We start from the raw sequence: 27,806 nt of genomic DNA on the forward strand, positions 1-27,806 counted from the left end.
CAACCCGGTTGAACCTTGGACATAATCGCATGGCCGGAATACTGGTTCCTGGTCCGCTAGGTCGTTGTCTTCGGGATGCGTGATGGATGATTGATGCGCTGCCTGGGCAAGGCAATCCGATGTGAATCGAAACTGCAACTAAACTACACATGGCGTGATCGTGATGATGCCGAGCCACACAGAACCCCAACCCGATTGGGAGCGAGGCTTATACAGAAGCCAAATTGCATCAAAGCCCACGAATTGAGTGGCTCCCGGCGCTGCAGAAATGGATGCTGAATGCCAGAGTTAAAAAGCAATTACCCGGACACTGGACCGATTCTGGTTGATGAGAAAAATCAGAGAGATCTGCAAGCAAAACGGGATGTATATTCTGAGGCCGAATCCGAAGAACTCACCTGGCGATAATGAGATGTCTCACTAAGCTGATCAGAACTGCCTTTTGTATTTATTTGTCTGTTCGGATGCAAAGTGCACAATGGGGCAGATACTCGGCCGTATAGACACACGTCTCTGGACCTCTGAGGCTCTGGATTTGTGAAAGGCGAATCATGAATGAACGATGCTGACGATGACGTTCGAGTGCCCTCATGCCAGAGATCCAGAGCAAACGCAAACAATCGAACAGGAATAATTTACTAAGTAAATAATATCTGGATACCGATCGCTGCAGAGAGAGAAATTAGATGGGGCTTTACAACAACTTGTTTTACTTCAGTTTAGTTTTCGCTATTGATAGCTAGCGCCACATGTTGCAGGTTTTAGTCAGCAACATCGGTTGCAATCTCTAAGAATATGTAGGAAAGTATACACATTTTTCCAGAGTGTAAGCCCTGGCGAGTAGCGTGCGCCCTCGCCACTTCGAGTGGCACTCCAACAATCAAGCATTCACACAAGCAGATGGTCCGCAGCCGTTGGCGACCACCTAAATGAAATTTCATTACTTTTCGCCCGTCATCGCCGCCGCAATCGCAACGCGGCATCCCCACCTGCCCGGCCCCAGTGCCCCGTGTCCCGTCTCCTATTTGCTTATGCACACATTATCAACGTACGCCCGCCTTATTGAGTGTTTGTTTACCTAATTCGATTACCGATCGCGTCCGTTCGAGCCATAGTCCGCGGATCACTTGACCATTTGGGTGGCACAGAAAGCGGGCTCGCACTTAGGGGGCCCGCGCTCTGGCCAGATTTCGTGCGTAATCGCTCCACAGCAGCAGATGCTCTGCAGCTGGGGCTTAATTGAAGAGTCGTCACAAGGTAATCCACAAGGTATTTTCTTCGCTGCAAGATTTGTAAATTAATTTTAATTGCAAAGTAATTTGTTTTTTTAAACTCAAACTTGTTTCTTGTTTCTTGGGACAACGGGACAATGCAAGTTAATTTTTTAAGAATTTAAGTTTCGTTCAAAATGTTTAATTTTTGAAAAAGGACATAAAGTTCTGGCAAGTGACATTTGTCTTATGCAAATTTATGTTTAAATTTTAAATTAAAAGTAACCGTCGGTTTAAGAATAGCGTTATTTAATACCAGATATAATACCAAATAATATTTATTCGAACAGTGGCAGCGCTACTAACAGTGTTGTAAGGTCAACAAAAATTCTATCGATATCGACAATCGTTCTATCGATATTTTTTGGTTGGTATATCAAAACCGCAAACCTTTTTTGTTGTATTTGTATTGTGCGTTGTTTTCAGAGTCGGATTATTATTCTTATCTGGACAATTAGCTTCTACTCACTGGGCTGTGCAGCAAACGGACCCGTTTAGTTTACTCAGAGCAGCGATAGCAAAAGCCCACGCAGCAAAATGATGAATGAAGCGGCCCTCGCCAACATGATCCCCTACGACACAATTGGACTCTATGAGCAGCCAAAGCCGCGGTTCATTTTCAAGATGCCGCGGGTTGTGCCTGACCAGAAGTCCAAGTTCGAGAGCGACGAGCTCTTCCGCAGGCTCAGCAGGGAGAGCGAGATCCGGTACACGGGATACAGGGAGCGGAGCATCGAGGAGCGGCAGGTGCGCTTCATGAATGGCTGCCGCGAAGGCCACACGGAGACCAGTTTCGTGGCCTCTGGCACCAACCTGCAGCTGGTGTTCAACGCCAACCAGAATCCCTACCTGCACGACAAGGAGTGCGACTTTGACAAGGAGCACGGCAAAGTGCACATAAAGTCCTACTTCATCATGAACGGCGTGTGTGTCCGCTTCCGTGGTTGGCTGGATTTGGAGCGCCTGGATGGTGTCGGCTGCCTGGAGTACGACGAGCGGCGGGCAATGCACGAGGACGCCATTCTCCGCGACCAAATTGATCGCTACAACCAGCGGTTGAGGGAGTTCGAGGACACCAAGCGCGCCTACAGGGACAATCGGCAGGACGAGATGGAGGCAGTCCGGCGGGGAGTGACCTCCGGGGGCATTGGCGTGGGCGCCAGCATGTGGCGCCGTTAGTTGGACCTGTGGACGGCCCCGGCGCCGTCGCACCAGCAACTCCAGCTCCAGCAGGAGGCGCTTCAGCAGCAGCCAGAGACTCAATTCGCGAATACTCAATACTTCATGGACAACTAAGAATGCTCCGACAACCCTCCGACCCTGGACGGGGGGCGGTCTTTCCAATGCGAGATTTAAATACGATTACGTTAGACACGTTCGATGCTCGAATGAATATGCTCCTAGACTTAGTGTTAGCTCTAATGCTTACTTTACGTATGCTTTTATGGTATTACTTACAATTTAGTGTCGTGGATCTTTATCTGAAATACATATTACTAATCAACTGAGCTTTGCTTATGGCTTTGGTGGATGCGTGGGATCTCTTTGTGAACTCGATTCAGTTTCTGGGAGAGGGCTGTGACTCATGGAGCTGCACATTCCCAAGCTGGCAATGGCACTGAATCCAGTGGTCTAACTGCAGAGCTGATGATTAAACAGAGGAAACCAGTTGTGTGCCGCTTAGATTCTCCAAATGATAACAATATTTGAATTGAAGCAGTCTTGAAACTCCCATTAAAAAGACATTCAGTTTGGATATTATAATATACAATACACTGAACTTTATATTCATATTTTATAAGCGGGGATCGTGTGAAACTAATCTAAAGGGGTCTCGCGTGGCGCGTGGAAACACATACTAGGAGAAGGCTTAGCGGAATTGCAGGTTGGAAATGCGGAGCCCGATGCTCTCCTTCCCGATCTGGCTCACCTCGCACACAGTGCAGAGGTTGCCCTTGTACTGCGGGTCGAACGAGGAGCCGCAGAAGGGACACGTCACTTCCGGCTTGCCACGGTAGAGTGGCTTCCAGCTGATGCCGCATATGGTGAACGGATTGAACTCCTCGTACTGCAGCTGGTGCTCGTCGATGGGATTAACCTCGCAGGCCTGCAGGATCTTACGCACTTGCTGGGCCACATCCGGCCTGGGAGCTAGTTCGAGGAGGCGGCGGGCGAACGAAGCAGCTGTTTTGTAGTTCTTCAGCTTGAAGAACATGTTCAGGGCGGTGCGCAGGGTCAGAATTTGGTGCACGGGCTGCAGCTTGCAGTGGGTGAAGTAGGCGGCCATCTCGCAGAGGCGCTTCTGCTCCTCGAGCGTCGCCTTGGGCATGCCCTTGCGCACGGTCTCCATTTTCAGCCCCACTATGTACTCCGCGCAGATCCGCAGCAGCTGCTGGGCTTCCGCCGTGTCCAATTTGGTCTCGACCACCAGCAGGGGAATGCTGATGAGAATGGAGTGGAACTTCTCCACGGCCTCGGTGAACTTGCCGGACGTTGTTAACTGGTAGCCAGCTTGGAGACGAGCTACCAGGTCGTTTAGCTTGATTCCGAGAGCGGGACGCTGCTGCTTTAAGTTCGTCTCCCCGAAATTGCGCAAGGGATAGCCACTCAGGGACTGAAGATTGGGATTGGCCGTGTAGCTGGTTCTGGAGCAGGCGTAGTTTTGCAGGAAGAGGGTCTTGAAGGGCTTGAAGTTGACCACGCCCAGCTGGTCGTGCAGCAAGCGGAAGGCAGTCTCGAAGGATCCGGCCTTTACGTGATCCAGGACAAGCGGAGAGTTGTTGGCCCATTGCTGGGCTGGCGACAGACCCTTGTTGGGAGCCGCATAGTAGTTGCTGTCCAGGGCAGACGCCTTGATCTTGGAGGCCAGTTCCTCGGGCACCACCAAGTCGTCATCGCCCACGTCCCAACCGGCGCCGTCTTCGCCGCCAGCTCCACCGTCGCCATCATTGCTCAAGGCGTCGTGCATCTCCTCATCACCGTCCTCATCCAGACCCAGGTCGGCATCTGCTCCCCAGCCATCTCCACCACCACTGGGATCGTCCAGCACCGCGTCGGCGTTGATGTTGAGCGCTTGACGAGCGGTTGCGCTGGTGCCGGCACGGGTGACCATGGCGCCCTCGAAGAATCCCTTGGACACCGAGAGCAGCGGCCAGTTGGTCTCCAGTTGCTGAATGGGTACCGGGGGCTGCAGCAGCTGGGCGTTGGGATTGATCTCGGGGAGGGCGTTACCCTGAGACGTGATGGCTTCCCCCAGAGATTCGGTCAGGTCCTCGAAACCATGGGTGGAGGCGGTCAGATATGCCAACGACAGTTGGCCGCAGTTCTTGAGAATGTTCACTCGCTCCTTGACATCTCCCAGAAGCAAGGCGCCTTGGTACTGGGCCGACACGTCCTTGCGGATCTCTGCGATCTTGTTCATTTTCTTCAGTTTCTCCAAGTTTCCGGTAATCAGATAGAGGAAGCTGAGCTTGTCGAAGTTCTTGGTGCGCTGATAGCACATCTCCACCACCTGGTGGTTGCCCTGCAGCAGGGCACTTTGGCCCAGGCGGTCCCAGCACTCCTTGTCGTCGAGAGCCTTAGCCGCCTCCAGGGCGATCTCGATGTTGCCGCACTCCAGAGCCAGTCCGAAACGGGTCTTCTCGTCCTTGACGAAGTGCAGCGCCACTTCCGGGTAGCCCTTCTGCTGCAAGTAAGCGATGATGCTCTGCCCCACCAAGCGGGCGTTCCTCACCATGTGGAGCACCTCGTCGTACTTGCGCTGGATCAGGGCCAGCTTGAACTTGTACTCGGTAGGATCGATGTGCAAGACACGGGTGCGGCACTCGCGATCCAGGCAGAACACCTGGTTGCCCTTCACCCGGGTCAGGTAAATGGGCAAGTCCAACGTGCGGATGATTCCGTGGTCGCCATTAGTGATGGCGTACTTGATGTGGTTGCTGGTGGTGTAGATGAAAACGCCGGACTCGTCCCAGGCGCCGGACTTAACGCGGCAGTTCTCCTGCACAGTGCACAGGTACTGCAGCCTCCTGTCGCAGATGGTCACCGAGTGCTTGCAGAGCAGCGCCACCAGCGACATGTCCGGGGACCAGACAACGTATCGGCACTTGGCCAACTTGATGCTGCCGACGGATACGAGACGCTGCACCTCGTACAAGGTCACAAACTCGGGATCCCGGATAAGCAGCATGCCGGTGCCAGCGTAGAAGATCTCCTCGCAGAAGGTGGGCAGCTTCTTGGTCACCTCGTTCTTGAAGTTCTTGATCACCAGCTGCTGGTTGCGGTCCAGTACGGCGAACCGATTGCGGGCCACCCATATGGCTGTGATGCCCGAGCTGCGCTTGCTGTCCGACTCGCTCTGGCTCTCCGTGTCCTTGGGAATCTGGCAGAGATCGTAGGTGCTGTTCTCCAGGTTGTTGGTGCGGGTACAGATAAGCACGGCGTTCAGGGCCGGATTGTAGGACATGCTGTACACCGGCGACTTGCCAGGACGCAGCTGCATCACAACAGTGTCCTTAGTGGTGGTGAAGTCCAGTTTCCGCAAGAAGCGCTCCTTTACGTAGTAGAGAATGTTTCCATGCACGGCATAGGCAGGTCGCTCTCGCTCCAACTTGAAGACAACCATGCCTTGAAATACAACAAAAAGATTAGACTTTCATCCTAAGCTCAGTAACTAACAACGTACCTCCGTCGTGGCCGGCGGCGAAGAGATTGAGAGTAGGATGCGCCGTGAGGATCCAGAAACGCTCGTTGTCCCGTCGGAATGTGAAGAGACACTGACGCTTGGTCATGTCCCAGACGCGAATGCTGCGATCCTCGCCGTTCGACAGGATCAGGTCCTGGCGGGGGTGGAACAGCACGCTGGACACGTTGTTGTAGTGCCCGCGGCAGGTGTCCACCTCCCAGGCCTTGTACTCGTTCATGCGCCACAGCTTCACCAGGCGATCGTCGGCGCCCGAAACGATGAGCGGTAGGGTGGGGTGGAAGCTGGCCCAGTTCACTCCGCGATCGTGGCCCTCCAGCACGTGCTTGACGACAGCGTCGGCCTGACCAAATAGATCCGTAGCGCCCGGATGACCCTTCAGATGATCGTCAAGCCCTCCTGGTCCCGGAGCCACGTTCTTCTTGCGCAGGCCGGAGATGTCCCACACGCGAACCGTTTGATCCAGCGAGGCGGAGACAATCTGGTCTTCCGTGGGATGGAACTGGGCGCACATAACATAGTGGTTGTGGCCGGTCAGCACGCAGATGCAGTTGCGCGACTGCCAGTTCCAGATGCGAATGGTCTGGTCATCGGATGCGCTTAGAATCCAGGGGTACTCGTGATGGAACGCCACCGTGCGTACGTAGTCCAAATGGGCCAACAGCGTGAAGATGCAACGGCGCTGCTTGTAGTTCCACACCTTGATCTTGTAATCGTCGCCGCCGGACACAAAGAGTGGCATCTGCTGGTGGAAGGCCACGCCACGTACCGGCCCATCGTGCTCGTCGAACTTCTCGAGGAGTGTGTGCATCCGGTAGTCCCACAGCTGGATGACGCCGCTGTGCAAGCTGACGAGGATCCAGGGGCGCTTCGGGTGGAACGACAGACCCTTCACCCGCGCTGACTTCGACTCGAAGTTGGTCAGCATGTTGGCACTTTTTCCACGATCGTTTCGTGTCTCAATTACTTTTCCTGTGGGTGTCGGCTTTTTTCTGCAGCGCCCTTTGTCGGTTACTTTGGGCACTCGCCTGGACTGCAATGTATGAAAGTGGGTGTAAGTGTAAACTTCCTGCCAGTTAGCCCCCAGCCCCCAAACCTAACGTAGTAATAGATCAGAAAATGAAATTGAAGAAAAAACCAACCAATTGTGGAACTGTGACACGTCAATTGTCTTGTTCTTCCTCTGCAGGGTTGTCAGGCGCTGTTGAGGTTAACAGAGCTAAGAGATAAACTCTGTTAACTTTAACAGAGCTGATTGTTCAGATTTATATTCGAAATTTATTAAATATAGTTTCATAATCTGCACACATTTTTAAATTTGTTTTGAAATTAAAATTAAATAAATATTTCTTCCACTTATTATGGTAAAAATATGTTTGTCACACCCACTGTGCCCACAGTGACTACTTTGCAACACTATCCACATAGCACAACTAACTTGTCTTTGTTTGTTTACGTCTTGGAATATCATGGAAAAAGATTAAATACTCGGCAAAATGACACTGGCACACCGGGCTCTCTTCACATGGTTCATCGTGCTGGTCTTCCTCATCCTGCTGTGCCTGCGCCTGGACCCACACACCACCTGGAATTGGTTCGTCACCTTCACTCCACTCTGGTTCTTCGACTGCATCCTGATCGTATACGTTATAATCAAGTTCATCCGCAAATGGCGCAACCTGAACCGGCTGACCCACCTCCTACTTCTATATAAATGGAACATCGGTGGAGTGCTGCTGACCATCACGTCGCAGGTGATGATTTGCCTGACGCTAGAGTACCCCCAGCAGATCCCGATTTACGTGACCATTACCCCACTAATCCTACTCCTTAGCACTGCCATTTTCTACGTGGGCAGCCGGCTGGGCAAGCGGGAGGGGTGGTTGCGATAAAGTTGGATTAGGATTAGTTTAAAAGTAGAAATATATTGTAAGATTAGGACTACATGAATATGAAACTCAAAACCCGTATTTGCTCTGGGTGGCGCGGCGGGTTTGCCGGTTGGCCGACCACATGGCCTGCAGCTCGGCCTCGTTCGCCTTGGCCTTGTGCGCCAGGTACGTGATCTGGTGCTTCCTTCGCGTGCCTGCCACCGGCTCTTCGTCTGTCAAAACGCCGGTGGGCTGGTATGTCGTCGAAGATGCCAAGGCAGTTCTCATCCATTCGTCTCTGTCGGGCATGACCTGGGTTCCGGATATGTCGATAACCTGCATCTCCTTGGCCTCCTTCCGTCGTCTCTTGGCGTTCTTGCCGACTAATGCATCCATGGCCTCGGCGTTCAATTGCTGCTCATGGTAGCGCTTTTGCGCTTGCTGTTGCTGCTCCTCCTGCATGCGGGCTTCCTCGGCCTCGGCAGCTTCCTTTTCTGCAATTTCCTCCAGGTACTTAGTACTGGCTTCCATCATCTTAGCCGCCCTTTTGGCCACCAAGGCACTGATTTCGTTGCTGCTTACTTCAGGCAGGTTTTGTTCGCTGTTCAACGAGAAGAAGTCACCATTTCCGTCGTCCTCGTCCTCCTCGCTATCGCTGGCATTTACCAGGGGCTTCACAAGCTTCTGCTGAGCAGGTTTGGCAGTATCCCTCCCCTCGGCATTTTTCTTCTGCACCGACTTTAACCCGTCTACGCCTTCGGTATTATGTGCCGCTCTTCGTTGTTTCACAGTATCCGGGACAAAGGCCGGTGTGGCTCTAGGTTTGTCTGGATTATTTGGTGGCTGGGAAGGTGCCGATGAAGCAGTTGATTCCATGGAAGAGCTCTTTGCGAAGTTCCGTTCAGACTTGGCTTGAGGCAGCATACTCAGCAGCCCCGATCCTTTTGGCACCGTAGGTTTTCCCTCCCTCTTGGCCTTTTCAGCCTTTTCTTTATCAACATCAGAGAACTCCCGCAAGGACGGAATGCTGATTTTGACGCGTTGTTTAACAGGTGGTGGAGGCGGTTTCTCAACTTCAACAGGAATCGCTTTCTTGTGCAGGAACTCGTCGTCCTTTTCCTCAATAATATTCTTGACAGCGGGCTTTGTGCGTGGCATCGGGAGCTGAGCAAATGCGGGTGCCACCTGCTCCTCCACGTCGATCCCCTGGCTCGCAGACACCTTCGGTTTGGGCAATGACAGCGTCAGTCGTCCCTGAGGTGGGTTCAGCTCTTCCAAAGAGACTTCTTGGGGAACAAAGTCGTCATCTTCGTCGTCGCTAATATGCCCACTTGTCGCAAGCGTGCTCTGGGGCTTCATTACTTCCACTTGGGGGGCCGGGGTTTCCTCCTCATTGTCGGACTCTTCATCGCTACTGGCAGCATAAGCAACAAGTGACATTATTTGTGAATTTATTATTATTTTTTAAAGTTGTTTGTCTCGTTTTTAAGACTAGTAGAGGTTGTGAACAGAACAATTTTTTCAACACTCATAACATTCGAGTTTTACAGCACTACCACTTCAATCTTCCCGCCAAAGGAATTTAAATATTGAAATTCAAAAACATTATATTTATAATTAAAAAGCTTATCGCTGTATAAGTTATAGGTTTTAATATGTGTTTGAAAAAATAAAACTAATTTAAAAGATAAAACTAAAAGTTGAGACGACAACATCCTGGAAGGAAGACATATTTAACTTGTATGTTCTACCTTCAGTTTATAGATCTGCAGAACTTTTAAGAGTGGCAAATCTGTTTGGATTTCCCCAAGATTCCAGGATTAATTTTTATTTTAACTTATAGGTCCCTAAAATAAATCCAGCAATTAGTCACAGAAATATGAACCCTGTACCAACGCTTACCTGAGGAGTAATTTTATGACATGACCTAGGATCCAGGTGTTTGCTAAATAAAATTATGTCACCTTTCCAATGGGGTCATAAAACAATAAGGCGCCGGTATACCCAACAGGTAGGCTGGTTAAGAGTAATACCTGTTTTTTACCTTCTTTACTATATATAGGATGATCCTAAGATTCAAAGATCAGTCTAAATTCCTGCTTCAACGATGCACCATCACCAGAACCTCCCAGACGCCGCTACCTTATCGGGAATGCTCCCGCCATACGAGGCTATGGCCATGTACGAACAGCCCAAGCCTCGCTTCATCTTTAAGATGCCCCGCGTGGTGCCCGACCAGCGCTCCAAGTTCGACAGTGACGAACTCTTCCGCCGCCTCAGCCGGGAGAGCGAGGTTCGTTACACGGGCTACCGTGAACGAGCTGCGGAGGAGCGCCGCATGAGATTCGTAAACGACTGCCGGAAGGGGTATGCTGAGATCTCCTTCGTGGCTTCCGGCACTAACCTACAGCTCTACTTCAACGCCAACCACAACCCATATACCCAGGACCAGGAGTGTGATTTTGAGCGGGAACGCGGTAAGGTTCATCTACGCTCGCACTTCATCATGAACGGGGTATGCGTCCGTTTTCGAGGCTGGGTAGACCTAGATCGATTGGACGGAGTAGCCAATCTAGAATTTGATGAGCCTCGAGCCCTGCAGGAGGATGCCCAGCTTCGGGAGCACATCGAAAGCTATAACCAACGGATGACCGACTCAAAGAGGATGTACCATGCTCCTCAGACACCGCCGGAGGACCACCATGGCAGAGGCGGTCCTGGCATAGGACCCGGTGGCCCAATTGGATGGTAGAGACTTGTTCATATTTTTAGACGCTATTATTATGACGATTGATTTCAAAAATCATGTAGATTTTGTATTAATTTTTCAATAAATTTCGAAAAAGTTTAGACGAGTTACGTTTCAATTGGAAAGGGACATGCTTAAGAAGGACAATACGACTCCTTGCGATGGTCTTATCCTAACCGATTTGTCGATCGATGATCCACAAATCTGTATCAAAATCTAGAAACAAAATATTTTTTAGATTTTTTGTCTCATTTTCTGGGGAGTCCCCTTCGAAAGTGCATGGAGCCACTATATGGCCCCCAGCGATGACTATATCTTTGCCAATATTCATCCGATTCATGAGCGGAATATCTTAAAAGATTTGGATCGATTCTCTTACGATCTGCGTCAAAATCTAGATACAAAATATTTTTTAGATTTTTTGTCTCATTTTCTGGGGGCTCCCCTTCAAAATTTTGAAATGTATGTGAAGGACCTTATGAGACACTGGCATGGTCGTATCTTTGCCACTATTCGTCCGATTCTCGAGCGGAGTATCTCAATCGATTTGTGAATCGATCTTCGAATAATCTATATCAAAACTTGTTGATGAATTTTGGAAAATGTTTTAAAAGCACCATATGAACTATCCAACTATATACAGCTGAAATGACCCAATTAAAATGAAAAACAAAAATTTGGAAGCACATTGTTTTAAGCATTCCTCGAAAGCAAACCAAACCCGTGTTCACCTAATGAGTGTTTATCTGGAGCTCCTTAAGGGTTGCTGGCCGGGGTCTTTGGCCTTAATTGCGCCAGTTTCGGAGCAACCACCACCCATAAGGGCCGAGTCCCAAACAGAGCCAGTCCATCCAGCTGCCGTGGCATGCCTGTCCGTTCCGCCCTGCCGTGCTCTCCGGGGTGGGCCAGGCTCTCCTCTCTAATTTCGAGCATAACAGTCGGACTCGGGTTCGGAAGCACTCACCGTAGTGACGAGCATGTGAGCATATATTGATTTTCTGCCCGCTTGGGATGCTGCCGAAATAAACTTTGCAATTGGACTGGCCTCAGTCTCTTTCCGAACGCGAGTGCTGAAAACTGAAAGCGGAAAAGTGAAAAATGACATAGAGAGGAAAATAGAAGGGTCTGGCCGCGGAATAAAATTCATAAAATTATACATACCGTCGTTGTGTAGCCGCAGCGATTTGCGAAACATTCGGATTGTGTGCTTCCATTTGTTGTTGGCTCGCACGAGAAAGCTGCGAGATTGGTCTAAATTTAGCCACCGGTGTGTTATTGTAGGGTGCTCAATAGGATATAGGAGGAGCTCCCAGTGAACTCCCAACCCCGCTGAAACCCCTTGTGCCCCGCCGGACGCAGTGTTTACCTATAAACCCACTTAGCCAAGATGCCCGCCTCCAACACGATTGTTCTGAAGAGCCTCTCCGTGCTCTTGGGCCTGTTCTTCATTTTCGTTGGCACCCTCAAGCTCACGCCGCACATCAGCAAGGATCTCTACAAGGACCTGGTGAGTGCGAAAAATCAATAACGGTGGAGTTTTCCTCCCCCCGAGCTTTGTTTTCTTTGCGGCCGGGCGGGATGCGTGCGGCATATCGATTTTTCACTCGAATCTGGAAGTGCACACTTTCATTTATTCTCATTTTCCGTGGAAACTCTTATGTAAATGGGTATGCACTTGACGGGGAAATATAAATTAGGAAACACCTCGGAGCGCTCTTCGAGAATATGACTGACTAATGGGCATTGAACTCAACCCCATCAATGCCAATCGCCGACATTCAAATGTCGAGAGACGCTATGATCTTCAAAGATATTTCAGGAGCAATATACATATGCTCACTTCCAAATACTCGAAGACTTAGACAGAGCAGAAAGAATAAATAAAACCAATTAATGAAAAAACCAAGTGGAAATTTATGATCCCTTCATTTTTTAAATATTAGTAAGAAGCTAAATATAAATTGGAAAATTTGGAATTAAAATCCATAAACACGGAAGTATGACTTAATTTTTCACTTAAAAAAGCATGAATTTCGAGCACTCTCAATTATTTCTAAAAACTATTTGGAAAATATTTTGAATTTCAATAAACACAGGGTAATGAAGCATATAGCTTGGACTAAAAAGATTTATAGAACAGCTGTAGTTTTTGTTTACTTTTACTAAAAAAACAACGCCCAAACGTTTTGTTTTGATCAAAAAACATTTTTTGAATTCCAATATAGGCGAATTGGACAAACAAAGCAAATATCTGAGAATATAGTGCATCATTTTTGAGAAGAGCATCCCAGAACGTCTCTAAAACATGATTCTTCTAAGCTATAAAATTATTTTAAATATTCCAGTTTACTCAAATACGAAAGTGATTTAGAAAAATCATATTTGTTCCCCTTTAATTCGACCACAAAAAGATATATGAATGCTCGCAATCAGCCTATGTTTTGAAATTGGCATTGCATTCGTTACGCGCCATTTTACTTTCAATTCGTATAATTTCGATCTCTATTTTGCATAGGGGATGGCATTTTAATTTCGAAATATTTCTATTTTGTTTGTTGTTCCCTATGGTGTAATTACCTTCGCGTTACCACAAACACTTGGGGCCAACGATGCCAACGAAAACACAGAAATCCACATGGGCGAATTTGACAAACCGAAAGCTTGTTTCCATTTAAAAATAAACGGCCTGCACTGCCTTCCGCTGGGGCAGCGGTAGCCAGTTGCCTCTGGGGGGCGGAATATGGGCTTCTGGGAATGATTAATTATATCCCTGCATATTTAATTTCCCTCTCGATTGCAGCGCACAGAGTACGTGAAGTATGCCAAAGTATTCCCGCTCACGGCCCTCTTCGGATTGAAAGTACCCTCGAAATGGTATCGACGCACAGTTGGTATCCTGGAGATCGTTTGCGGCCTGGCCATGGCTCTGATTCCCTATCGTAAGTAGAATTAATGATGTCCATTCCATGATTTACAACTAGTTTTCATTTACCTTCAGACAAGGTCAAGAATGCGGCCAACATAACGCTGCTGGTGCTGATGCTGCTGGGGATCTATCAGCACTGGATGGTTAGCGATCCCTTTGAGCGTTCCGGACCGGCGCTGGTGTTCACCTTTATGTTGGGAGGGCGACTGGTGGTCTGGTACCAGACCGCCCGCCTTCAGGACGAGATGACGACGGCCACTCAGCCGCCAGCGAATGGCGTCAAGCAGGATTAGACGCCGATGCTCCCATCAAATACTCATACTCTTAGTCATTCACTGATCCAGCTTTGTTTTAGCACCTTAAGTTGGGTTCGACAACGATCGGGGCACAATCTGCGTTCATTCAGTTCCCCACTACCATCATTCACATCATTATATTCAAATCGAAATTCGTGTTTTCACTTTGGTGCCAAAAGTTATCGTATACAAAACCATAATATTGTATGTAATGGCGAAGAATATTAACTAAATACTGTAGAGCTACGGCATAAAGACAATGACCAGAACAAAAGAAATGTAATCAAATCCTTTTTGTAACGGGCACTAGTCGGAACCATCTAAATTGCGACTTTTAGAAACAATTTTAATAAATTTGAACAACTCATACTTATTTAAATTAATTAACCAACCTCAGTCAATCTAAATATCGTTTTAATTTGCGTGATTAGCGGGAGATTATTATACGGGTGCTCTAAGCTATAACTGTGCATGGGTTACACATGGTATGAATATATCTTCGTCACATAGTATCCTCATTCGGACCCAGTGCTCAGCAACTTGAGGGCCTTCTGCAGGTTCTCGATGGCCGTCTTCACGTCATCGTAGTTTAGGGCGCTGCCGGCATACTTGCAATACTTCTGGGCGGTAATCATTTGGTCCGGCGTGATTTGCACTCCGGCCACCGGCACGATGGGCTGGTAGATGGTAGCGGCTGTGGCAGGATTTGGCTGGGCCGTGGGCACGTATGGCACGAAGCCACCTGGCTTCTCCTCCTCCACTGGTGGGCTGGGCAATTTGTTGGGATTATCCAGAATCTCCTCGGCCGTGGGTGGGGTGACGTCCGAGGGCGCCGGGTCCAGCTGATAGGGAGCCGGAGGAGGATCTAGAGCTGACGGCTCTTCTGGAGGGGTACCCGCAGACGCATTGGTGTTGTCCCCACCGAACTCGTCTTCGTCATCATCCGGAAGCGGCCCCGGAATGGGCGTCTCCCCATTCTTCAGGCAATTGTGGATGTAGGCGGCCTTCCACTTGGCGTACTTCCGGTTGTGTAAAGCCTCCTCGCTCAACTCGCCGAAAGTCTGGAGTATGTCGTACAGCACCCCACTGGAGTAGAACGCCTTGACAACGTTTCTGGAAAGTAATTATTCTCCAATGAATCAGGATGCTCCGAGTTGAGTGTATCATTTAACCCACTTGCCGAAATTCTCTTCCCGGTCCTGCTTGTCGGCGTAGAGGAACAATTTGAGAGCATAGTTCTCAATGTGAGCCTGGGCAGCTACTTCGTTGGTGACCGCCTCATTGTCCGCATACTGCTTCTTCACCTGCTCCAGCCAGTCCATGATGGCTGCGCCGAAAAGAAAATAAACACGGATGAGTCATCCCCATGGGAAGTGCGTATGGATTTCTTCACTTCGGACTTACCCAAGAGCAACTTGGTTTCCTCTGCAGTTTGGGTAGAGGCCTTCAAGCCTACCTGGAGAGCACTAAGGAGGTTGAGAAGAGCAGAGATTAGCCAGAGCCATTCCACAATAAACAATGGTTACTTACTAGAGTCTCGCCCAATAGGCTATCACAAAGTCTCTCGAATCATGCTCCTGAGCCAGTTTCAGGAAGTGCTGAATGGACTTCAGCGAGGGAGGGCACGGCGGAAACTCCATCGAATCTTTTTGAAACCCCTAGGCCCCTTAAATTTAGTTAATTTCGTTAGTTTTCAAAATACGAAGTAGATGACAGAACGCGCAGTGTGGCCAGGTCCAGTACTGTTCGATAACTTTGGAATGGATTTTAGGAAGACCGTGCTCTGTTGCGGCATAAACTAAGATAATATTCATATCTACAGGTGCATAGTTGTACTCAGTTGATTGTAGGCCGCCAAGACGTTTGGACTTCGTAGGTAAATAGTTGGGGCCGAGTGAACCGGTCTCTGCTCTTATCAGTTGCACTTTGCACTTTAACCCCTGCATCCTTCAGATTTCAGGTCATTCTGCACCCAAGTGTTTCGCCCCCAACATGGTTCTCTCCAAGCCGCTGTACTCCCTCTTCGGAAGCTATCTGGAGCAGCTCTTCAATCACCCGGTTAGAACCAAGTCCATCACGGCGTGAGTACACACAGTAAACCTTATCGGCTCCTTAATCTGGTAGAGATTTCGCTTTTGCAGATGCGTTCTGGCCACTTCGGCGAACGTAACTTCGCAACGACTGGCGGGGGCCAAGACCTTGAACCAGCACAGCGTTTTCGCCTATGGACTGTTCGGCCTGATCTTCGGGGGCAGTGTCCCCCACTACTTCTACACAACAGTCGAACGATTGTTCAGCCATGATCTACGTTTTAGGAGGTTCTTCCTGTTCTTGTCCGAGCGTCTGGTCTACGCTCCAACCTATCAGGCTCTCTCCTTATTCTTCCTGGCCCTGTTCGAGGTGGGTTTCATCCACTCGCATCTCTTAACGCTGTTCTAACCGCCTCCTACTCTGTCTATTGCAGGGAAAATCTCCCCAGACAGCGATCAAGAACGTGGAGAAGCTGTACTGGCCCCTTCTGAAGGCCAACTGGCAGTACTTGTCCTTGTTCGTGTACCTCAACTTTGCGTTCGTGCCGCCCATGTTCCGGTCGATCAGCATGGCTATTATTTCCTTCATCTGGGTGGTCTACATCGCCCAGAAGCGCCGCCGCTTCCAGGAGAAACTGGCCGCCGAAAAGGCCACCAAATAAGCATTCCGTCCCCATCCGGAAACGAGGACTTTAAAGTTTGAACAACCCGCACTGGATGTTGTCTTAGCGTAGTATTCCGATTAGCATTTAGATTAGGACCGAACTGCTTGACATTGTTTATCTCTTCGAGCGAATTGCCAAGAGCACGGTCCCGCCTACGATAAGCTATTATTACTACTCGGAGTAGTGACGCCTTATTCACTGACTGTTATTGAAACCTTAATAATTGTAACTTTTTTACTTCAAATAAAACATTAAAAATACTTTATTAAAAGGAGTAGCTGTAGCATCCAGTAGCTGGAAGCCAACCTTCAAAAGACAAACTGCTAGATTGCAACAAATGATGTATTTAATTTAAAAGGCAGCTTAAAACTAGCAAATAATGGATCAGAGGCCTACAAACGAGTATTGTTAGTGACTAGAATATACGATGTAGTACAATTTCGCTAGTAAATTCATGGGAATATGCGTTGGCGGCGATGAGCTTAGGACTAGTGGAATGAGTAAACAAATTCAATGCGACATAACAACTATCTTAGGCTTAGAGTGGGGATAACTGCCAGTGGTATGGTTTAGGGAGGACTACTCTCGGGGATCGCCGCACATTTTGCGCAGCGACGCGGTTAACACTCAGAAGGCTGCCAGTGAGGGGCTCCGGCTGGACCGCAGGGGCGCACAGATGGGCGTGGCCGGGCTGCTGGCGCGACTGAAGCAGCTGGAGCAACAGCTGGAGGCATCCTCCAGCTCGCCGCCTTCCCCGGCCGCCTTGTGGTGATACGGGATGGGCCGCTTGCGGGCGCTGGAAGATACAATTGGTTACTAATTGCAAGGGCCTTGGATTGAATTCTAATTACAAATCATATAACTCACCAACAGAAAAGATCATTCAAACAATAATGGGCTAAAAATCAAGGAAATAAAATCTTAAAAACACTAGGCTGCTGGTGAGGTGACAAAATTTATTGGCGGCATTGCTAAGTTTAAAAAATAAGAGTGTAAAAAAGCACACAGAAATAAATTATATTGTGATGGTTAAACTTAATTGTGAAAATCGGAAGTGTGTCCTGAGAGCTTGCTGGAAAAAAGAAACCTTGTAAAAGAAAAAAAGAGTTACAAATAACTTATAGGTAATTGGAAATCAAACGAATAATGGCTACCAACTAGCGTCTGGAGTTTCGCGGGGATCGACGGCTACGAAAATAAATCAAAACAAGAAATCAGTAAATTAAATAAAATAAAAGATTGAAAAAAGAAAGAGCATCTGTTACTGGGGTAACTACCTCGTTATGCGTCTTCTGTCTAGGAAGCTGGGCGAGCCGCGTCTTCTCGGTATTGAGGGGGAACGTGAACCGGACTGCGACGAAGCCGAGCCACTGCCGGAGGAGGAGCTTCCGGAGCTGCTGTGCGAGGAGCAGCTGGAGCGCGATGAGTGCGAGCCGGAGCGGGAGCGGGAGCTGCGCGAGCCACTGCGACTGCTGGAGGAGCTGTAGCGTCTGAAAAGAAGGGGCGATGTTAGTGAGTTGCTTCTCAAAATGGTTGGAGTTCGACTTACGATCTCGAGCGACTGGAGGAGCGATGGTGGTGCCGTTTGCTGCGGCTATGGCTCCGGCTGCGTGTCCGACTTCGGCGCTCGCGACTTCTGCTCCTCCGGGCTGCGCTCTCCGCCGCCGCCACAGTGGCGGTGGACACCTTGGAGACGATGGCATCCACCAGAGAGCTGTCCGCCAGTGCTGCTACCAGGGGCTGTGGATCGTGAATTTTGAAGGGCTTAATAACGATTTTCGGTTTCTGTTGATGCGAATGCTGATGTGAGTGATGGTGATAGCTAATACTATTGGCGGCAACAGCCGCTGCCGCAGCCGCCGCGTTAAAGCTGATGGGACCGCCGCGCGGTGGGTGTCCGAGCAGCGGTGCGCCCTGCCCTCCCACGGCTACCCCTGCTCCGGTCAGCGACAGCAAGCCAGGATGGCGCGGCCCGCCGTGCCCAAACAGCGCTGGATTGTAGACCAGTCCGCGCAGCTGCTGTTGCTGGAGACTGTGCTGGTGGTTCTTGCAGATGTTGTAGTGGGTGGCGGTTAGCAGGGGACCGTGGTTGAGCCGGTTAGTGGTGCGGTTGTAGGTACCCGGGGTGCCCGCCAAGAAGGGCAGCATTCCCGGATTGCGTTCGCCGCCACCAGCACCGCCGCCACTGCTGTTGCTATTGCTGTTGGGATTCGAATGGGGAATACCACCACCACATGCATGAGGGTTAGTACTATGTCTACTGTTAGGATTATTGTTCAGCGTTCGGTTGTGGAAGATGCGCTTCCCGCCGGGCTGCATCTGCTGGTGGTGCTGTGGAGGAGGTCTGCCACCGTGGTGGTGCAGGTGGATCTTGTGACCAAATCCCTGCACTGTCGGACTCTTGGCCTCGCCATTCGCCGCCACCAGGGGCGTCTTGCAAATGGGCGGTGTGCTGGCGTCCCTTTTCTTCAATGGCGACTCCTCCACAGGCACATGATTCCGTTCCGGATGTGGCCGAGGCTCTGGATTTGGCAGCAGTGCCTGCTCCTTGCGCGGCGCCACGTTCTGCGGCAGAGCAGCCGCTATGGTGGGTGGTTGGTTAATCAAAGCGGTCACGTTGTTAGCAACAAGGAATTCGTTTAGCGAGTTACGTTTGTTAGCCATCACCGGGTCGCTGCCACTTACTTCGCTGCCATCTGCTCGGCCCGAGGGGTCCTTCTCCATGGTCCGGATCTTCTGTTTGGCCTTGGCCGCAATGCCGGACTTCAGTTGCTCCAGCATCTTCAGCTCCTGCAGTTCCTCCCGCTCTCGCCGGCTGTGCTGGAACTCCTCCAGAGCGGCCCCGTCCACCCCGCCACCGGTTTCGTTGTCGCTGCCATCGTCACTCTGCGCTCGCAGGCGGACCACGGGAGTTGGCTTTACTGTGGGGCCATCACGGGACTTTTTCTTGTCGTGGCCAATGATATCCTGGTAGCGCTCTGGATGCCTTTCCGCTGGCGAGTAGCGCAGCTCTGAGGAAGCCGACCGCGAACGGCGCCTTGCTGGCTTGGGACTCGGAGTGCCCACCTTGCTCTTTGGCTTGGACTTCGAGGGAGATCTGGAACGTTCCCTTTTCACGCTAGCCCTCTTGGGCGTTGCTTCCTTCTTGATCTCCTTGGGGTCGGGGGTGTGGCTCTTCTTTCGATGCTTTTTGGGCGACGGGCGTTTGGGAGATGGGGTCCTGGAGGCAGAGGAGTCGCTACTGGAATCAGAGCCCGAGTCCGAGCTGGAGCTGGAATCTGCACGTTGGCGCTTTGTCTGCTCCAAGGCCACCATCACCGACTTGGTGCCCAGGATGTCGTTCACCGTGTCCTCGGCCGCTTTGAATGGGTTGAAGGCTGGGGGTGCCGGTGCTTTTTTAGGAGGCGCCTCTGGAGAATGAGCTTGCGACCGAGATCGCTTGGACTCATCGCCTCGCCTCCTGCTAGAGTTTGATGGCGAGCGTTGTCGCCGTTCATTTTTCTTCGTAGGACTGCGATCCTTGGAGGATTTTGTGGCCCGAGAATCCTTGGCTTGGCGCTCTTTGGAAAGCTGCCTGTCTTTGGAGCGTCGTCTATCATTAGACGACTGGCGGTCCTTGGAGCGTCTTCTCTTTATTTCCTTGGAACGGTGTCGCTCTTTAGAGGCAGGACGGACCTTTGGCTTTTCGCGTTCCTTCTCGGCGGATCTTTTCCGGTCCCGTTCCTTCTCGGCGGATCTTTTCCGATCACGTTCCTTCTCGGGGGATCTTTTCCGATCACGTTCCTTCTCGGGGGATCTTTTCCGGCCACGTTCCTTCTCCACGGATCTTTTACGATCTCGTTCTCTTTCCGGAGATTTCTTACGTTCACGACGCTCCTTTTCCACGGATCCCTTGCGGTCCCGTTCTTTCTCCACAGATTTTTTTCGGTCACCGTCTTTTTCGATGGAGCGTCTTCGGCTAGAGCGCTCCGGCTCCTTTCCTACCGAGCGCTTTTGCTCGCGTTCCTTCGACCGCCGTCGGTCCTTGGACCTGTCCCTCTTCTTCTCCACAGACTGCTTCTTATCCTTGGACCGATGTTTCTCTCTGGAGCGCTGCCTGTCCTTCGATCTTTGCCTCTCCTTCGATCTGTGTCTGTCCTTCGATCTCTGTCGTTCTTTAGAGCGCTGTCTTTCCTTGGAACGATGCCTGTCTTTCGAGTGCTCCCGCCCGCGTTCGGGTTCTTTGCGCGGCGGGGTAGCCGCTGATCGCTCCCGGGACTTGTGTCGTCGACTGTCGACGGAGGATTCTATGGGCCGGGACTTGGTGTCCTTTCGGCGCTCCCGGGAACGGCTGCGGAAGGGATTTCCCTGCTGAGGGACAGCTTCGCAGGCCTTTGAGTTGTTTACTTCTCGGTGTTTTCCGGATTTCTTCCCCTTCCGCGACGGAGATCTGGAAACAATCGCATTAGGATAAGATTAACACGCTCAAGATGTGGAACTACTTACATAGAGCGGTCCGAATCCACGGAGCTGGCACGGGCGTGTGACTTCTTTCGGGACTTCTTGTCGCGCTTTTTCTGCGTAATAGAAGAAGGTGGAGTGTTAGAGGACTGTCGGCGAGGAGGCAAGGAGCACTTGCTAAGAGTCTAACTGTTAGCAGTAATGGCAAACATTTCATTCGGAATGGAATGGAAGACGTAAGTTTCGAGTTTGGTGCTTAGAATTTTGCGGCGCTTCTCTGGGCAAGCATTCTCTCTAGGTCTGCTAACTATATTCTTATATTCTGTTCTTCTGTCATTGCGGATTTGTACACGAGTTTTCGATTCACTTTTGCGATAAAACTTTAGAGTTCTGCGGCGATTGGTAGCTTAAATAAAACAAATGAAGTACTTACAAAACTACTAGAGAGCCATTGAAAGCTATCCTATTTTAATGAAGCGCCAGGGGTTTTCGTAAACAAAATATAAAGATCTTTTGATTCTTGATTCGACTTAGAATTAGTTTAATTTGGAAGTGGGTGGGAGTCTACGTGTTAATAAAAATAGTTACGAATTCGTTTTAAGGAGGTTTCCAAATAAATCAGGTGGCCACTCACAATTTAATTTATTTTTTGAGAACAGACTTGTTAGAAAATTTATGTTGTGAGTGGACACCGTGTTTCTATGCAACTATTAAGAAAATAAACAACCAAAGTGTTAATCAGGAAATCATAATTTTAAACTAGATTGTGAATGCGTTGAAGCCTTTTTACCTTTTACAATATTTGTGGGTGATTTGATAATTTTTGTTTACTAATTAAATATGCTTTAGTATTTATAGAGGTAAGGATTATATTTGGCGGTTGTTTGTTATTTTGTCAGTCGTTATTATTGAATGTTTCATTTGGTGGAAAAAGAAGTAAATAAGCAAGAGAAGAAATGGCGTATGTTTAATATTTGGTGAACAATAGAAACAACGAAACGATAAGTCAAACGAGTTATCATCATATACAGGTAATAATATATATAGATCATAGGTTATTATATAGAGAGGGGCGTTACTTCCACTCGGATTGGATTGTCAGACGTGGATGAGTCGTACAATATAGAGGAGAAGATATATGCGTATGTTACAGAGTTGTGTGGGCGGCGAGTGTGGTTGGTTGGAGATTGGGACAGCATCAGATGGGGTGGTGTAGTCTCCGTGGAACATGCACGCACTTCTTCGGGACTTTCGATCTTGCTCCGATCCCCATTCTCCCCGGATATCCGATGGGTTGGGTGCAACGCTTATGGTTTTCACTTTGCTTATGGTTGTGTGGGTGCTAGCCCTTGCATACCTTGTCCTTCTTAGCCTTCTTTCGGGCCCGACGCTCCTCGTCACTGCTGGCAGGATCCTCGTCCTCGCTGTCCTTGTCGCTGTCCCGGTCGCCCTCGCTGTGCCGGCGCTTGCGGGACTTTTTCTTCTTCGCCTTACTGCAAGTAGAATGAGAAGCCAGGATGAGTCTCGATAGATCCTGCCCAGGGGAGGCTGAGTGGTGGCTGAGGAGAGCGTGTTTTTTGTGCTGGCTACAACACACAGATCTCAGATTACAGATCACAGATCTCTGATCACTGATCACTGATCACAGATCAGACAAGGCGCCCCCAGCTGTCCTTAGCTGGAGCGAGCTCCGAGTTACTGGTTTAGCAGCAAAAGTATAAATAGGTTTACTTGTGGTTCAGTGCTTTACCTTCATCGAAAACTGCGCAAATTGCATTGTCTTAACATTATAGAAGGTAATCATAACAATAGAAAGAAAGATGAGAAAGTAATCGCTTTTAATTTTTGCAAAACACAGAGAGACCTCTTAAACGTTATCGTATTTGTAGTATTGTATTGTATCGTATCGTATGGTTAGGTTTCTGATAAGTTCTGCGGCTTGTTTTTGGTTTAAATTAGTGGTTGCAATGGAGTTTCTATAATGGAGTTTAATCTATGAGGTAGAATCGAATTGTTACTTACCGCCGGGCAAAAGTTTTGAGAGAAATGTGAATGGACAAGTTGTGGGGAGAGAGTATCTCGATCAGTTTCGGTTACATTGGGTTGAATGTATTCTATGTTTTGGGATGGGCTGGATGGGATGGGTTAAGGAGGCGTGTGTGACTAGTGGATACAGGATACATACAACCCATACATACTTATTTCCCTTATCACTCTACTCACTCTCGCTGCACACGGATTCATAAATAAAAGATTGTCTTGGCAAGTGTTAGGATAACGAAAGTACATATATTGCAGAAAGGCATTTGAAACATTTGGTTTATTTTCGGTTTTTGTATGGTTTTCACTTGATTGGATTGGTTCTTAGAGTGGGTGTTGGTAAGTGTTGGTAAGAGTGGCTCGGTTAAAACTAAGTGTAAGTCATTTGTACATAACTCTTCGCTTCTTTTTACTTTCTTTCTCATATGAGTCCCTTTTGTGGTTTCAAATGCAATGTTGTAAAAGAAGGAGTAGAGACGAAAAACAAAATGTATTAAGCAGTTGATTGATAGTTACAAGGTTCATTGGTTTGTCACGCTCTAAGCGAATGTGTGTTTACATTTTACTATGTTTGATAAGAGGAATACCGAAAGGAGGAAACTAAAATCTCATGACTGTTTACTGTTTAAGGAGCAAAACGAAAATCAAACACAGATTGCTACGATTGTTCGAGGCTGGAGGATGGGGGTGCCGGACCAGGTCTTACCTCTCTTTCTTGTGCTTCTTAGACTTCTTCTTCTTGTCCTTCTTGCGGTCAGGACTGGCCGAACTGAAAGCGAAAGAATTCAAGGATTCAATTATAAAGTTCGAAGTTCAAAGTGATATATTCCAACTCCCACCTCTCTCTGGCGCGCTTCTTGCGCTTCTTTTTCTCCGACTTGGAGCCATGGTCGCGCTCATCCTCGCTGTTCTTGGCCGCCTCGCTGCCCTCCCGCTCGCGCGAGGGAGTCCGCACCAGGGCGTACCTCTTGCCCGTCTCCTTGTCCTTGCCCGCAGCTTGGGCGGCCGCCGCCGCCGCAGCCAGGCTCTCGCGCTGGGCGTCCAGTTCCTTTTGGAGCGCCACGCTTTTGGCCAGGTCCTCCTTTGCCTTGCGGTCGGCGTCGAAGCTGCTGCCCTCCACAAAGTACTCGGAAATGTTGAAGGCCTCGCGCAGCTTGGCGTTCTTCTGCTGTTGTGCCTCGGCTATCTGATGTGTGTCACGGGCGCTGAAAAGGGCAAGCATACAAATCTCGTTAAAAAATCATTCAACTACTATTCGCAGAGGAACAGATAAAAAGAAAAGCGTGGATCCTATTGCTCGTTGGCTACCTCAGCAGGGATTCCAGCAGGCTGCTCGAGGAGTGCTTGAGGAGCTCAAGCAGCACCCTGCCGGCCGCCGGCAGTTCACGCTGGATGAACTGCTCAGCTGTTCGCTGCGGGCCGGGCTCTTGTATCATCGGCAATGCCGGTGCCAGTGCCGGGTCCAGAATCCCCTCATGTTGCTGGCAAGCGCATGCGCAGTCCTTGGGATTCCTTCTGGAAACTGCTGTTCGCCTGGTCTTGTTGGCGCCGCTTGCCAACGCCGGCCGCAATGGCTTGAACTTCCTGGCCACGGCCGCGTAGTTGAGGGTGTGGGCGGTGGCGGTGAGCCGGAAGCTCTCGTACTTGGTCAGGCACTTCCGATTGTCGTGTTGGAAGTAGGGGGCCTCGCACTTCTTGCCCACGCTGCTCCCGGCTTTGGCTTTGGAGGCGGGCGGGCGGGGACTGGTTGGGTTGCTGGCTGGGTTCGAGGGGGCAGTGGCGTGGGGCGCAGCTTTGGAGGTGCGGGCCACTGCGTGACCTGCGCGTTTGCGTCGCTTGCGGCGTTGCTTCAATTTCACCACCTGGACCGTGGTGGCCGCCGTCGTTGTTGTGGTTGCGGTGGCCACTGTCGAGGCACTCACGGTGGAGCCTGCTGCTGCCGTGGCCATTGATGTGGCTATCGTGGTGTTGCTGTAGATCTCGGAGGACAGCATTTTGGATGAGTTTCTCGACCAAACCCAATGTTTTACGATGAAATTCGATTAAATATGTATTGCTCGCGAGTATATATATTATTTTCTTATTTTTATAGACTCTTTTATGGAGTTAAGGTTTAATTTCACTTCACAGAATATATCAGACATTTATTATTTAATATTTTATGAAGGAATTCTCTAGGGAAGACTGCGAATTCACTTTCCAAGAGGAATACTATTTTATAAAAATTATCTAATTTCCACAGAGGAAGACAGTGGATTATAGTATATAGTTATGTTTATCCATCCAGTTGGAAGACAGTGGATATTAATACGATTTATACGAGTTACGGATATAAAAATATATATATTATTTATGTTTTGGAAGACTTTGGATTGTTTTTCTTTTGCTTTCACATTCAACTACATGGCAAATGTTTATTCAACATTATATTTATCTTTTCACCGCGGAAGACGTTGGATGATTTGTAGAAGACATTGGATTTAAATATATTTTATACGAAGTACTCCGTTTTCGCAACTTGGCGCACTTGCCGACCCGACTACTCTTATTGAACTAACTAATTTCTAGGATTGGAAGACTTATTTAGTGATTTGTTGCATTTGTTCGTTGGCTCAGGTATCAAGTTTGCATTTGGCTCTGTGCTTCGGCTGCCTTGATACCATTTTAATGGGGCTCCATTATTACTACTTGCAACAACCACTAGAATAGCTCGAGAAACGGTATGAGCCCTTAATCCACGGCAGCACGGCAGCGTGTGGCAAAGCTGACTTAAGGGTGGCTGGCGGGCGGCCACAAGCCACCACCGCCTCAACCACCGCTGTCGCCGATGCGAGCAGGTTTTCCTCCCGCGGGTGCATTTTGGACTGCTTAGCCACCTCTCCTTTGGCACACTTGAAGGGCTGCCTCCCCGGTGTTTATATCATATATATTATATTTTCTCCTCTCCGATTAGGCGGCTGGTGGCTATATTTTCGACCGCCCAGATCGTCGTGGGCCAATATTGATTTTTCCAGCGCCTATTAGACGCATTTCAAGCGATTTGCGACGAGCCAATCCGTCCCTCCGCCCGAACGCCATTGCCGGGACTGCAATCGCCGCTGTCCTTATCAAGGACACTTTAGTCCGATGTTCCAGAGGACACTAATTGGGTTTATTTTCGTTTAGACTGAATAACTAATCTGCTACGAAACGATTCCTGAGATGCTTTTTCTTTGGAAGACTTGAAGTGACTGAAAGCCGAGCGCATCCCGGAAAATCTTTGCAGCAGCTTTTTCTCTACCACTCGGCGCTTCTGATTGGCCGCCCTTGCGAGGGGGCAGTAGCTGAGGCCGTGGGTGGGTGCGCGCATGAGTGCGGTTTACAGCTGTCGGGTTCTGGCCGAGATTCCAGCCAGGCCTTGCCGACGATTTGTTTGAGGGTTTATTGATTTGTCCAACGGTCGCACGCTTTTCTTTTAAAATTACATAAGCCATTAAGAGGAGGTACTCACGCTACGCGTCCGAACTCATCCTTGGCCAGATCAGTTTTGCCTTGGCCCATCAACTTCTGTCGGAACGAGTCCACATGCGACTTGATCTCCTCGGGTGTGCGTCTGCGAATATTTAATGAGCGATTACCAAATAGTTTATTTTGATGATGCGTTTTAAGCCACCTTTTAGACAAGTTAATTAATCTTTATTTAACGAGGATTCCAGGGATTCTAAAACTTAGCTTAGCTTAGACTACAATCTTGACTAGGAAATGCTTGAATTTTTTGTCCGCCCGGACATGCGGATGTCGTCCACACAAAATAATCTCTACAACTGAAATGCACTTTTTTCACCACCAGCAGCCCAGTGCGGGCCACCGGAAGAGTTCTCACATGTGTCGCCAGAGGGCGGAGAGCTTAAGGGTGGCTCACCAGTGGGTTGGGGGTTGTTCACTGTTCATTTTAACTCGGCGCGTGTGCGTCCGCCACTCTCTCGGTCGCCGAGAGGAGCTGCTACCAGGCGCCAATGTAAACAGAGCGGACAACAACATAAACAGCGCACGAGGCAACAGACAGCAGACCCGAACCGGCATTATATAACAGCGGATTGCAATTACAGACGTTCCAATGTCCCCATTTTTTCCGGAAATGGCTTACCCTTGCTTCTCGAGAATCTCCTCGAACTCGAGACACTTCACTTCGATCTTGCGCTTGCGATCGTGGTCCAGGATTTCCTTGTTGGGCGGCCGGTTAAGCTGGGCGTCCAGTTTCTTTGTGTCGTCCTCGGCGCGGTAATCCTTGTCCTTCTTTCCAGGCCTCACGAACGCCCAATTTCGCTGCACGTGCCCGTTGGTCCCGGAGCCACGGGGAGTGTTTAGTCCGATCCCGTTGTACATGTTGTTGGATTGAGAATGTCCTTGGATCCCGACTAGTCCATCAACGCCTCTTGGGGGTCACTCGATCTCGCCTCTTCCAACGCTGCAATTTCACAAGTTAAATTCGATTTTATTGCAGAGCTGGCACCAACTGATAGCCATGTGTCGACTGTGCCTAGACTCACTAGTGTCCTTGTTCCTGCAGCGCCGTAGGGATAGCCCAGGGAACTTATATCCTAATTACGTTCCCCAAAAATTTTCCTGGTGTGCGAAATTTCTGCTGCAAAAGAATGCCGCTTCTTTATAGTGATGGCAAGATGCAGAAATCGATGCAGTTGGCAGGGTTGCCACTGATATCAATAAAACTGATTAAACAATGTTTTATATTTACTAAATGGGGTACAACTCATTGGTTATATTATTCAGTTTATTATACTCCGTTTTAATATACAAATTTCATATAATATCAGTT

The 27,806-nt window shown here is 49.3% G+C and overlaps 9 protein-coding genes across 19 annotated transcripts; 5 read left to right on the forward strand and 4 right to left on the reverse strand.

The window, feature by feature from the left end:
* Positions 1–1,623: 1,623 nt before the first annotated feature.
* On the forward strand, positions 1,624–2,779 carry LOC6507448 (protein big brother). Its single transcript, XM_001955955.4, has 2 exons — positions 1,624–1,638; positions 1,698–2,779. The coding sequence occupies exon 2, from the start codon at positions 1,809–1,811 to the stop codon at positions 2,448–2,450; it is 642 nt and encodes a 213-aa protein (XP_001955991.3). The 5' UTR covers positions 1,624–1,638; positions 1,698–1,808; the 3' UTR covers positions 2,451–2,779.
* A 242-nt stretch (positions 2,780–3,021) lies between these two features.
* LOC6507605 (coatomer subunit alpha) lies at positions 3,022–7,208 on the reverse strand. The gene is made up of 3 exons (XM_001955954.4): positions 7,116–7,208; positions 5,956–7,006; positions 3,022–5,897 (listed from the first exon to the last, which is right to left on the reverse strand). The coding sequence occupies exons 2-3, from the start codon at positions 6,899–6,901 to the stop codon at positions 3,142–3,144; spliced, it is 3,702 nt and encodes a 1,233-aa protein (XP_001955990.1). The 5' UTR covers positions 6,902–7,006; positions 7,116–7,208; the 3' UTR covers positions 3,022–3,141.
* A 138-nt stretch (positions 7,209–7,346) lies between these two features.
* On the forward strand, positions 7,347–7,937 carry LOC6507449 (transmembrane protein 60). Its single transcript, XM_001955953.4, has one exon. It carries the CDS (start codon positions 7,470–7,472, stop codon positions 7,863–7,865), a length of 396 nt encoding a protein of 131 aa, XP_001955989.1. The 5' UTR covers positions 7,347–7,469; the 3' UTR covers positions 7,866–7,937.
* LOC6507604 (transcriptional regulator ATRX homolog) lies at positions 7,879–9,401 on the reverse strand. Its single transcript, XM_001955952.4, has one exon. The coding sequence runs from the start codon at positions 9,282–9,284 to the stop codon at positions 7,932–7,934; it is 1,353 nt and encodes a 450-aa protein (XP_001955988.1). The 5' UTR covers positions 9,285–9,401; the 3' UTR covers positions 7,879–7,931.
* Positions 9,402–9,890: 489 nt separating this feature from the next.
* Positions 9,891–10,669, forward strand: LOC6507450 (protein brother). Its single transcript, XM_001955951.4, has one exon. It carries the CDS (start codon positions 9,952–9,954, stop codon positions 10,594–10,596), a length of 645 nt encoding a protein of 214 aa, XP_001955987.1. The 5' UTR covers positions 9,891–9,951; the 3' UTR covers positions 10,597–10,669.
* Positions 10,670–11,524: 855 nt separating this feature from the next.
* Positions 11,525–14,198, forward strand: LOC6507451 (novel acetylcholine receptor chaperone). The gene is made up of 3 exons (XM_001955950.4): positions 11,525–12,100; positions 13,394–13,532; positions 13,592–14,198. The coding sequence occupies exons 1-3, from the start codon at positions 11,981–11,983 to the stop codon at positions 13,810–13,812; spliced, it is 480 nt and encodes a 159-aa protein (XP_001955986.1). The 5' UTR covers positions 11,525–11,980; the 3' UTR covers positions 13,813–14,198.
* A 14-nt stretch (positions 14,199–14,212) lies between these two features.
* On the reverse strand, positions 14,213–15,569 carry LOC6507603 (vacuolar protein sorting-associated protein VTA1 homolog). Its single transcript, XM_001955949.3, has 4 exons — positions 15,346–15,569; positions 15,220–15,281; positions 14,992–15,142; positions 14,213–14,928 (listed from the first exon to the last, which is right to left on the reverse strand). The coding sequence occupies exons 1-4, from the start codon at positions 15,453–15,455 to the stop codon at positions 14,331–14,333; spliced, it is 921 nt and encodes a 306-aa protein (XP_001955985.1). The 5' UTR covers positions 15,456–15,569; the 3' UTR covers positions 14,213–14,330.
* Positions 15,570–15,576: 7 nt separating this feature from the next.
* LOC6507452 (peroxisomal membrane protein 2) lies at positions 15,577–16,775 on the forward strand. Of its 2 annotated transcripts, none has more exons than XM_014909756.3 (4): positions 15,577–15,691; positions 15,769–15,896; positions 15,957–16,215; positions 16,280–16,775. In XM_014909756.3, exons 2-4 carry the CDS (start codon positions 15,808–15,810, stop codon positions 16,505–16,507), a joined length of 576 nt encoding a protein of 191 aa, XP_014765242.1. In that variant the 5' UTR covers positions 15,577–15,691; positions 15,769–15,807; the 3' UTR covers positions 16,508–16,775. The 2 variants fall into 2 exon arrangements, with proteins under 2 accessions (XP_014765242.1, XP_001955984.1); XM_001955948.4 differs by having other exon boundaries at positions 15,634–15,691; positions 15,776–15,896.
* Positions 16,776–16,834: 59 nt separating this feature from the next.
* On the reverse strand, positions 16,835–27,669 carry LOC6507602 (serine/arginine repetitive matrix protein 2). Of its 10 annotated transcripts, none has more exons than XM_044714829.1 (12): positions 27,520–27,669; positions 27,117–27,437; positions 26,481–26,582; positions 23,830–24,195; positions 23,697–23,759; positions 22,308–22,443; positions 21,384–21,413; positions 20,996–21,066; positions 19,196–20,939; positions 18,060–18,250; positions 17,788–18,000; positions 16,835–17,306 (listed from the first exon to the last, which is right to left on the reverse strand). In XM_044714829.1, exons 2-12 carry the CDS (start codon positions 27,353–27,355, stop codon positions 17,138–17,140), a joined length of 3,324 nt encoding a protein of 1,107 aa, XP_044570764.1. In that variant the 5' UTR covers positions 27,356–27,437; positions 27,520–27,669; the 3' UTR covers positions 16,835–17,137. The 10 variants fall into 10 exon arrangements, with proteins under 10 accessions (XP_044570764.1, XP_014765351.1, XP_032310600.1 ...); XM_044714830.1 differs by lacking the exon at positions 16,835–17,306 and adding an exon at positions 17,447–17,698; XM_044714828.1 differs by lacking the exon at positions 16,835–17,306 and adding exons at positions 17,447–17,597; positions 17,665–17,698 and having other exon boundaries at positions 18,060–20,939.
* Positions 27,670–27,806: the final 137 nt, after the last annotated feature.

The sequence above is a fragment of the Drosophila ananassae genome, chromosome 2R, assembly GCF_017639315.1.
Source record: "Drosophila ananassae strain 14024-0371.13 chromosome 2R, ASM1763931v2, whole genome shotgun sequence".
NCBI lineage: Eukaryota > Metazoa > Arthropoda > Insecta > Diptera > Drosophilidae > Drosophila > Drosophila ananassae.

What these genes read in the sequence shown, in the direction of transcription:
- LOC6507448 (XM_001955955.4), top strand. Translation starts at nt 1,809, where the DNA reads ATGATGAATGAAGCGGCCCTCGCCAACATGATCCCCTACGACACAATT.
- LOC6507605 (XM_001955954.4), bottom strand. Translation starts at nt 6,901, where the DNA reads ATGCTGACCAACTTCGAGTCGAAGTCAGCGCGGGTGAAGGGTCTGTCG. An exon ending in CGCCGCCGGCCACGACGGAG is followed by an intron (nt 5,898 to 5,955) that starts GTACGTTGTTAG and finishes TTGTATTTCAAG; the next exon opens with GCATGGTTGTCTTCAAGTTG.
- LOC6507449 (XM_001955953.4), top strand. Translation starts at nt 7,470, where the DNA reads ATGACACTGGCACACCGGGCTCTCTTCACATGGTTCATCGTGCTGGTC.
- LOC6507604 (XM_001955952.4), bottom strand. Translation starts at nt 9,284, where the DNA reads ATGTCACTTGTTGCTTATGCTGCCAGTAGCGATGAAGAGTCCGACAAT.
- LOC6507450 (XM_001955951.4), top strand. Translation starts at nt 9,952, where the DNA reads ATGCACCATCACCAGAACCTCCCAGACGCCGCTACCTTATCGGGAATG.
- LOC6507451 (XM_001955950.4), top strand. Translation starts at nt 11,981, where the DNA reads ATGCCCGCCTCCAACACGATTGTTCTGAAGAGCCTCTCCGTGCTCTTG. An exon ending in AGGATCTCTACAAGGACCTG is followed by an intron (nt 12,101 to 13,393) that starts GTGAGTGCGAAA and finishes TCTCGATTGCAG; the next exon opens with CGCACAGAGTACGTGAAGTA. An exon ending in CATGGCTCTGATTCCCTATC is followed by an intron (nt 13,533 to 13,591) that starts GTAAGTAGAATT and finishes ATTTACCTTCAG; the next exon opens with ACAAGGTCAAGAATGCGGCC.
- LOC6507603 (XM_001955949.3), bottom strand. Translation starts at nt 15,455, where the DNA reads ATGGAGTTTCCGCCGTGCCCTCCCTCGCTGAAGTCCATTCAGCACTTC. An exon ending in GCCTATTGGGCGAGACTCTA is followed by an intron (nt 15,282 to 15,345) that starts GTAAGTAACCAT and finishes CAACCTCCTTAG; the next exon opens with TGCTCTCCAGGTAGGCTTGA. An exon ending in CGGGAAGAGAATTTCGGCAA is followed by an intron (nt 14,929 to 14,991) that starts GTGGGTTAAATG and finishes ATTACTTTCCAG; the next exon opens with AAACGTTGTCAAGGCGTTCT.
- LOC6507452 (XM_014909756.3), top strand. Translation starts at nt 15,808, where the DNA reads ATGGTTCTCTCCAAGCCGCTGTACTCCCTCTTCGGAAGCTATCTGGAG. An exon ending in AGAACCAAGTCCATCACGGC is followed by an intron (nt 15,897 to 15,956) that starts GTGAGTACACAC and finishes TCGCTTTTGCAG; the next exon opens with ATGCGTTCTGGCCACTTCGG. An exon ending in TCTTCCTGGCCCTGTTCGAG is followed by an intron (nt 16,216 to 16,279) that starts GTGGGTTTCATC and finishes TGTCTATTGCAG; the next exon opens with GGAAAATCTCCCCAGACAGC.
- LOC6507602 (XM_014909862.3), bottom strand. Translation starts at nt 27,355, where the DNA reads ATGTACAACGGGATCGGACTAAACACTCCCCGTGGCTCCGGGACCAAC. An exon ending in CTGCTGGAATCCCTGCTGAG is followed by an intron (nt 24,196 to 24,298) that starts GTAGCCAACGAG and finishes TGCCCTTTTCAG; the next exon opens with CGCCCGTGACACACATCAGA. An exon ending in AAGAAGCGCGCCAGAGAGAG is followed by an intron (nt 23,760 to 23,829) that starts GTGGGAGTTGGA and finishes TTTCGCTTTCAG; the next exon opens with TTCGGCCAGTCCTGACCGCA.